This window comes from Ammodytes marinus (assembly GCF_949987685.1).
Source record: "Ammodytes marinus genome assembly, chromosome: 23".
NCBI lineage: Eukaryota > Metazoa > Chordata > Actinopteri > Uranoscopiformes > Ammodytidae > Ammodytes > Ammodytes marinus.
Genome location: NC_137227.1, coordinates 18,524,044 through 18,534,043, shown reverse-complemented (window position 1 = coordinate 18,534,043; position 10,000 = coordinate 18,524,044). Strand labels below are relative to the sequence as shown.

The window sequence follows — 10,000 nt, the reverse complement described above, 5'->3', positions numbered from 1 at the left end:
CGGCGCCGCCGTGCAATCCGGCGAAGAATTTACAATGTTCAAACTCCAAATCAATTATGGTGAGTACTTTTTAACATTACATTATGTTACTAGATGTAATTTTGATTTACTAGTTATAGGTCTATTATGTTATGATAGTAAGTATTGGGAAGTAAGAAATAACAATTACTTAATTATTCCATGTAGGCTGTAATGTAGGTAAAACTTTATACTGTTTTCCTGCATCCTTACTTCTCTGGCTGTACACATGTGGGTTTGGGTCTGTTAGCTGCACTTACAACGCCAGTGGGAGGCGGTATGTGAGGTTACTTGTAGTCCACTGTTGTAGCAAATGTGCAACTATACCAGAACTAGGCACGCAGTAAATACGTACACATATCATATCCATACATTATCAGTGTATTAGTAAACATGAATATATCAATAACTATAGTACAATTAACAAATATCAGACATTTCCTGTTTCAGATATTGCACTGCATTTTGATTAATACATGTAATTGAGACTTCAAGTATATTTGAGTCAAATAATTATACTGAAAAAATACTAGATGTCAAAAATAGACTTTGTAGCTTCCAAGGTTGCATTTAAACTAATTGTTACTCAAGATTAAGAATAAAAATACATATGTTGATAGTCAGCGAGAGTCCTTTAACATCTGCCTTGAACTGAATTCATGTTGTTAGTCATGTTATTTGATTAAAACATTCTAATTATGCAATATCCATTAACAATAATCACCATTCATATAAATGTTTTTCCCCCTACAGGCATATAGATAGCAACCATAAGCTGGTGAGATGGAGGATGGTGTTTCACGGCTGCGTTGACGGCTTTAGCCGTACCATCATTTATTTGCAGTGCCTCAATAACAACAGGGCAATAAGTGTTTTGAGTCTGTTTAGCGTTGGTGTACACAACTTTGGTCTACCCTCAAGAATACGCTGTGACCATGGCATGGAGAATACAGGAGTTGCAAGATATATGCTAGAGAGAAGAGGATTAAATAGAGGCAGTGTCATCACTGGGCGAAGTGTCCATAATCAGCGAATAGAACGGCTGTGGGCAGAGCTTAACAGAGTTGTCTCATTTCATTATAGTAACCTTTTTACCTTCATGGAAAATGAGGGCATATTGGATTCTACAAATGAACTCCATTTGTTTTGCCTTCACTACATCTACTTACCAAGAGTTCAAAGGTCAGCGGCTGAGTTCCAAAATCAGTGGAACCACCATGGATTATCTACAGAAGGTGGACAAACTCCTCTACAGCTGTGGCAGAGAGGAGTTCTGAACAGTGCTGGAGTAGGAAACCTGGCCATTGATGACATTTTTGAAAGGACTTCAAATGAGACTTTTGGAATCAATGAAGGCCCCCACCTACCATTTCAGACAGAAAACAACATTGTCGTTCCGGCAAATGACTTTAATGTAAATCGAACCATTATGGACATAATTCAAGAAGCATTTGTCCCATTGAGTGATGATGGTAATCATGGCATACAATTATTTGTAGGTCTGGTGAATGTTCTTAGTGAACGGTAAACACTCTTGCTGGAAATACTTGGTTTGCAGAAGACATTAAGTGGCAAGGAACTTTTAAGCACACTTTGTTTCTTAGTGAACGGTAAACACTCTTGCTGGAAATACTTGGTTTGCAGAAGACATTAAGTGGCAAGGAACTTTTAAGCACACTTTGTTTCTTAGTGAACGGTAAACACTCTTGCTGGAAATACTTGGTTTGCAGAAGACATTAAGTGGCAAGGAACTTTTAAGCACACTTTGTTTTGTAACAGAATAAAAGCAACCGTTAAAACATCTGTTTGTTTGTTTTTGTACCACTGTGTCACAACACCTTAATTTTTTTCCTAATTACTCAGTCAGAACAAGTAAATGGGTATAATGGTTAATAAGTATTGAAAACGTGTTCTTTAAGATTTACTTTTTTCCTGAACTTTGCTTTTCTTAACTAACAAAGACAGAAGTGGTTGTTCCAGCTCAAACATCATGAACATGCTTGGAACATAATGTCTTCCAGTTATTCTCTACCAAAACCCTGCGTGTTACTTATTGCAAAGTCCATGGTCTTCCTAAAATCCTCATAAGTGTCAAGCAGTGGCAGCTTAAGGCAGTTGATGCAAGTGTTCGCCATTGGCAAACGCTGTTTGGGACTGGAGGAATGTTGATGCAGGAAATCGATGGATGGTTTAGGAGAAAAGCCAACTGGAGGGATGACACTTGCCCCTGTTGCAAAGGCAAGGACTTTACCTAGCTTCAATGGACCCTCTAGCTCTGAAACACAGTCAAACATGCAAGAACACAAGAAAGAAAAAACTGAATTATTTAAAAGGACACCAAGTTAAAAATACAGTATTGAAAAATCTTGCTAGTAAAAAAAATTATTGTAATTACGACGGTAAAAAGAAAGAAAGAAAGAAAGAATATAAGGATATGGAGAAAGAATTAAAAGACTGAGATAAAGTTTATCTACAGTGAAAAGTAAAAAAATAAAAAATAAATCTATAAAAGCATTAGTATTTACCTTCGACATCTTGCAGGTAATCTCTCCAGAACGGTACAACAAGTTCCTCTGCCCTTCTCTTGTTGCTTCCCACTTCTGACAGCCGGACTTGGAAAAGATTGTCCATTATGTCAGCAGTGAGAGCCGATGGTTCGTGGCACATTAAAGCCCTGAAACTCTCTGGATGCATCCTGATTGCATCCAAAACACCAAGGACCTTCAGCCCCTCCTTGAATCTATTCAAATCAAGGACAAAAGAAGAATTTGAATGATAATTAGTTTGCTTCAACAATGCAGAAAAAAATCTAAGAGGGAAAGCGCAGTGAAAGTTTAATGTGTGTGACAATATTTAATACTGTATATTCATACATTCCAAATACTTGAGAAAAGGCAGATGTTTTGATTTGTTAAAAAATGTTACTGTAACTTACCAAGAGTTAAATGTTTCTGATTGCACTGTTTGAAATGAGTTTCTTTTATTCTTGCTCAAACAAAAATGTTTGTTTTATAAGGAATACTCTTTTCAATGCACATATACCTGTTTATATGTATACTTCTTTAATATATTTAGAAAATAAACTGTTGCAAACATTGCATTCAATTTGTTTTATATGCAATGTTGTCGCACAAACCTTTCCAATGCCCCGGCAACTCTGTGGACCACCTGGAACATGGTAATGTCTTGGACCAGCAAGTCTCGGTCTTCTATGCATTTCAGCGGCCTGAGACACCCTGCATTTGCCAGATAATCTTGCAGTGGTTCTGTGATGTGTAGCAGCTCATCCAAGGAAGAACATTCTGACACCTTAAGACAGCACAAAAGAAAGACAATACATTTGACATTTTAAAGCTAGACTTGGGCAAACAGGTTATGTGTCACATATTTGCTTTGCTAAATTCTGTACACATCAGACTGGCTGAGTATAACTCAGTATTTTCTCCATTTATGTTGGACATCCCAGATTACTGAACTAGATTAAATTAAAATGTATTAAAGATTAATGTAATCCATTTACCTTTTTAACCTTTTCATAAAGATCAGCATCAGCTATGTCTTGGAAGACAGGCTTTACTGAAGAATTGCCACCAACAATACACGAATACAGCGTTGGTGCAAGGAATCCTGGTGAAGGACCCCCATGAACAAGGCTTACAGCAATGGCTTGTCCAGCGATGAAATAACGATCCTCTCTTAGAGCTGTAGGACAAACGCATTGATGAAACACACGGTATTAAAAGTATGGGACAAAACCTGTGACAAAGGTAGGGTTGGGATCATGAGGAGTCATAATAAATCCATTCCAACACTGGGACAAAAGATGTAACACTTACCAGTACTGTCTAGAGCCAAACTCAATTTGTTGTCCCTCCCTTCAAACATTGGTGATAGTGCCAAGGCTTCCATAAGCAATCTTAGAAATTCTCTCCTTGGGCCACCAAGGTCCACAGCCTCTTCATCCATTCCCAAGTCATCTGAAAACTTGACACACATCTGGGAGGTAGGACTGTAGGAAAATCGTTTGAAGCCACGAATAGCTCCATCCAGAACTGACGACCTGTTAATGTTAAACCTGCATCTTTGGTCACTGTTAATTTGAGCTGCAAGGTTGAGGAGCACTTCCTGTGCTGACTTAGTGTTTGGATGTGTGTCTGTCCTGTAGAAAAACAAAAACAATAAAAAAAAAAAAAAAAAAACATTAGGATAGGGATAAGAGCATACTTTTAAACATTGAGACCACCATAACGAACTAAACGTATATGGATTAGATGCATATTGTTTTTTGTCCCTGTTTTATCTGCAATTACTACACTGCTATAACAATTTCCCAACACCCAGAAACTTACATATAAGTCTCCAGACTGGCCGTAATTGCCTGGTTCAATTCCTCATCATCAGATGAATGGTCTGAGATAGAAGTCATTATTGACAGGTAGGCAGCATAATCTTCATTGCTGGCTGTTGGAGTCTGGCTAACAACATTATCTAAGCCTATGACACTCGGTGCTTGCTGTACTGCCCTGGACTGGGTCTCTCTGGTCATGCTGGGGCTCAGTGCTTGCTGTACTGCCCTGGACTGGGTCTCTCTGGTCATGCTGGGGCTCAGTGCTTGCTGTACTGCCCTGGACTGGGTCTCTCTGGTCATGCTGGGGCTCAGTGCTTGCTGTACTGCCCTGGACTGGGTCTCTCTGGTCATGCTGGGGCTCAGTGCTTGCTGTACTGCCCTGGACTGGGTCTCTCTGGTCATGCTGGGGCTCAGTGCTTGCTGTACTGCCCTGGACTGGGTCTCTCTGGTCATGCTGGGGCTCAGTGCTTGCTGTACTGCCCTGGACTGGGTCTCTCTGGTCATGCTGGGGCTCAGTGCTTGCTGTACTGCCCTGGACTGGGTCTCTCTGGTCATGCTGGGGCTCAGTGCTTGCTGTACTGCTCTGGACTGGCTTGCTCGACCACTTCCTGTGACAGGGTAACTAGAAACCTGTAGGCTTGATGCAATTTGATTTCCTCTAGCCCTAGTAGTCATAGAGTCACGAGTCTGAGAGGAAAGTCGGTGGTCACTGGGTGTGGATGTTGTGTCAGCCAACACACCATCTTCTGAATCTGAGCTATCAAACTGAAACAAAACATACAACCACAAACAAAAAAAGAAAATACGCTCATTGTCAAAAAAGGTGCAACAAAAAAGGTAAAAAAATAAGTATATATCTTCATATAAATTTTATAAAATTGCTTACTGGAACTGGAAGTATGCTTGATGGCCTGATGTACACTGCCTTTGACTTGAACACTTTGTGAACTATAAAGCCATTTAGTTCCTGGCCCTCACTCAGTTTTGGTGGAACAAGTTTATTTCCACATGGCATCAAAAGTTCAATACTGAAAGAAAATTGTGGCAAAATACTAGTATATTGTTGGTAACTCTTCAGCAGTTAACTCAAACAGTAGCGCAAATATTTAGACAATACCTGACTTCATCTGGAATCTTGTCCTTGAATGCTTCCCTAATCTCCACAATGACAGTCTTGAAGTCCCAATTTTTTTTCATTTCAAAGGCATTTAAAATAAATCCATTTTCCTGAAGCCTTCTCTTGGATTTGTGCTTGCAAACGTCACCCCATTCTGGATAAGGTAACAGTATGAGATCCTTGTTGAAGGCTGGGTGATTTTGGACAGTGGTCCTAAAAAAATAAATAAAAATAATGTAATATTAGTGTTAAATATTAGTATGTAATGTAATATAAAACATAAATAGTGCACCACACTATTGGACTGCATGTGTGTCAATCATGTGAAGCGTTGATTTAAAGGCTGTCACTAGGCAATGGCTGTGGATCTCTGACACAGAACCCGGCTAATGTTTAGCTGTCATGCCAAAAGAGTCTGTAGATGGTGGACCTAACCCAGACTGCTCAGTCAAACATTTACATTGATTTTTACTTTTAATGTCCTGTACTGAACCTTAACTGGACTTGGCACCCAGTTTTGCACACAAGCCAACAGAACAACAACAGCAAACGTAGCCTACACATATTTGAAAAAAAGTAAATCACTCCTCATTAGAGTGACAATAATACATTAACTAGATCAATGACACGTTTTTCCCAAAGCAGCTAATTGCCAGATAACAACAATAATCACATACCATTATTCATAACTGTTAATATAATGGCCTGATAAGCCTCCTTTCCAGTGGCGGGCCGTGACTTTTACCATGAGGCCTTCAAAGCAATCTTTATAAATGACTTAATAATGACGTCAGGGGTATTGCCATGTTGATGTAACCACACAATATAACCCTGAGTGTGTGTATCGTTATTGGGCTTTAGGAATTATGTTGTTTTTTTAAAGCCAAAGCAACCACAACAAAACGCACGTACACCAGTCAGAAGCTGAAAAGACCGTAATATTCGTCAGATTCTACAATTTCCGACTGTCCCTGAATGCTTTCTGACATTGCACTAGCCCTTACTGCTACAGACTAGCATGCTAAAGGAGAAGCTAACGCTTAGGTAGCGTTAGCTTTTAAGCAGTAACTGTTCGCATTACCCAGCACATACATTAACATTTCAGGATTTAAATAAAAAAAGAACTCACCTCTTCCTTGACTTTGAAGTCCATCCCCCGAAATAATGCTGAGTTTGATATCGGGGTGGCATCACGCTAGCTCTTAATGAGGCTGCACTGCTGCTCTCTGATGCCCCGGATCCAGGTCTGAATGCCCGCTGCAACTCTGCGTCAATGCTCACGTTAGAAGCGGCTCCTGTGGACGAATCTCTTCTTTGATCCACCATTTCTGACAATGCTGTGACAACATTTGGCCTAGTAAAAATATTATTTACGAGGCCTAAGGCTTCATTAAGTCGCTCTCTGTCAGCCATATCATATATCCTGTGGGCGGTGTCTGTGAAATCCCTCGTCGGTATAAGCCAATCAGTAACCGAGAATTCGACTTAACATCCTTTTCAATCAAACTCCCTTCCGTTTCAATCATACTCGCTCTCACACAGACCACTATTCTCTCACACACACACCACTATTCTCACACACACACACAACTATTGTCTCTCACATAGCGCATCATTCTCTCTTACATTCACTGCCATTTACAGCCTCCGATTCGTCAGTTAAGGGGAAACTTAAGGGAAATTTTATGTCCAGCGCAAATCGAATAGCTAAAATAGCTGGATAACACTGTGGTAGCCTACAAGTTACAAGTCTCCAGTTAAAATACAACTTGAGTAAAAGTTGAAAAGTATGGAATTTTAAAAGCACTTAAGACTGAGTATTTAGCTGGCATGAATGTAGGATCAACAAGGTAGAGAACAAGGTTAAATATTAACATCCTGTGGCATTGTACCTGTCTTTACCTTTATTGGTTTAGGGTTAACAATAAAAAAAGTAATACTTACAGACACAGTGCTACATGTTCTATTATATGATTTTTATTAGTAGTAGTAATAGGCCTACAATTATCCTGCAGTGTTTTCCTGTGGATGAATTAATTAGGCGACAACGTCTCTCTAGGGGGGTCCGGGAATTTTTATTTTTTTTTCCAAATAATTCCTCAACTATTGAGATATTACGTAACATCGAGAAAATTAGAATAGGTTTAAATTTTTACACGGATGAGAATACATTAATCACTGTCCTTTTTTTAGCATCAAACATAATTTCCTGCATTCTGGTGTAGGCCTATTTACCGTAATGCACCAATATTTGCGTTTACTGCATACAAAATGGGCTTTGCTTATGTAGTAGCAACATTCAAATAGTCTACCTGTTGACACAAATATTATGGAATATAATGCAGTAATGCTTCTAGGTAGGCCATTAAATATTGATTCCTTTTATGCACATTCAAACCATGTTATATGTGCAGATCCACAAATATAAGATGGTGGCCCACTTTAGCAGTGTCTGAACTCTGAACTAGTTGAGAAATACGGTACATACAGTGAGAGCAACAAGTATTTAATCCCCCATTGATTTTGTCAGTTTGCCGACTTACAAAAAAATGAGCAGTCTATAATTGTAATGGTAGGTGTGTTTGAACTGTAAGAGAAAGAATATTGAAAAAAAGTCGCTTATAAAAAAAGATAAAAAATATTTTGCATTTCATCGAGGGAAATAAGTATTTGATGCCCTATCAAAACTTTACTTATTACTTGGTGGAGTAACCTTTTTTGGCAAGCAAAAAGGTCAGTTGATTCTTGTAGTTGATTACAAGGTTTGCATGCATCTCAGGAGGAATTTTGGACCTCTCCTCTTTGCAGATCCTCACCAAATCTTCCATTACTGCATACTGTGTTAGATATGGTTCTCTTGGTGACTGTGGTCCCAGATGCCTTCAGATCATTAGCAAGCTCCTCCTGTTAGTTCTGGCTTGATCCCTCACCTTTCTCATGATCATTGAGACCCCACAAGGGGAGATATTGTGTGGAACCCCAGACCAAGGGAGGTTGACAGTCATTTTGTTTTTCTTCTATTTACCAATAATCACACCAACAGTTGTCTCCTTTTCACACAGATTCTTGCCAATGGTCCATTCTGGCATTGGGAAGGTCTACAATCTTGTCCCTGATGTCCTTTGAGAGCTCTTTGGTCTTGTCCATGATGGAGAGGTTGTAGTCTGATAGATTGATTCAGGAAAGGTGTCTTTTATACAAGTAACAAGTTGAGACAGGTGTCTTTCATACAAGTAACAAGTTGAGATAAGTATTTTCTTAACGCCTCTTTTCTTCTTCTTCTTCTTCTTTTTTATATGCGATTTTGGGGATTTAAAAAAAATATTCTGTCTCTCACAGGTCAAATACATACCATATAAAGTGTATACTTAGGAAGATCTAGTCTATGTTTGAAGAGTTTAGGTGTACTGGTGCTCTATCAGGACCAGGTCTAATGTGGTCTAGAGGCAAACAATGCATTGAAATCTCCCTTTGTTGCATTTTCACATACGGAATAAAGGTTAAAATAACCTACAACTGTGTTTTTAATAATAGTACTTATACTCTATGATATCATCTAGTCCAAGAAAAAAATGTCTATACAAGGATTAAAAGGTTCAAAAACAGATGATCTGTGGATTTGAACTGGACGTTAAATTTCCCTTAAGTTTCCCCTTAACTGCCGAATTGGAGGCTGTGAATCGGATGCCAAATTTAGCTTGGTCTGCCATTCACTGCATGTGAGAGACTATGATAGTGCATGTGCGAGAGTATGATAGTGCATGTGCGAGACTATGATAGTGCATGTGAAAGAGTATGATAGTGCATGTGAGAGAGTATGATAGTGTATGTGCGAGAGTATGATAGTGCATGCGCGAGAGTATGATAGTGCATGCGCGAGAGTATGATAGTGCATGTGAAAGAGTATGATAGTGCATGCGCGAGAGTATGATAGTGCATGTGAAAGAGTATGATAGTGCATGTGCGAGAGTATGATAGTGCATGTGAAAGAGTATGATAGTGCATGCGCGAGAGTATGATAGTGCATGTGAAAGAGTATGATAGTGCATGCGCGAGAGTATGATAGTGCATGCGCGAGAGTATGATAGTGCATGTGAAAGAGTATGATAGTGCATGCGCGAGAGTATGATAGTGCATGCGAAAGAGTATGATAGTGCATGTGCGAGAGTATGATAGTGCATGTGCGAGAGTATGAGGGTTTGATAGTGCATGTGCGAGACTATGATAGTGAATGTAAGAGAGTATGATAGTGAATGTAAGAGAGTATGATAGTGAATGTAAGACCAAGTATGAAATATGTCCTAAACGGCCTCTCATATGTGTGTGTGTCTACGTTAACGATCATGTTCTCATGTGGTCGAATGTGTTCAGTTACATTTGTTTGCTTGTCAGGGTATTATTTCTCTCACTGCTCATAAGACAACGAGAATTCATTTATAACTGTTTAACCTTAAAGGTGCTCCGAGGAACTTTTAAATATTTCTGAAACAGTCTCATTTTTCCTCTGATGATCATAA

The 10,000-nt window shown here is 39.1% G+C and overlaps 1 protein-coding gene across 1 annotated transcript; it reads right to left on the bottom strand.

Moving 5' to 3' along the window:
• Positions 1–1,330: 1,330 nt before the first annotated feature.
• On the bottom strand, positions 1,331–6,890 carry LOC307269293 (uncharacterized protein). Its single transcript, XM_080052221.1, has 9 exons — positions 6,613–6,890; positions 5,484–5,696; positions 5,253–5,394; positions 4,368–5,131; positions 3,855–4,177; positions 3,539–3,720; positions 3,155–3,327; positions 2,544–2,758; positions 1,331–2,293 (listed from the first exon to the last, which is right to left on the bottom strand). The coding sequence occupies exons 1-9, from the start codon at positions 6,807–6,809 to the stop codon at positions 2,040–2,042; spliced, it is 2,463 nt and encodes an 820-aa protein (XP_079908347.1). The 5' UTR covers positions 6,810–6,890; the 3' UTR covers positions 1,331–2,039.
• Between the last annotated feature and the right edge of the window lie 3,110 nt (positions 6,891–10,000).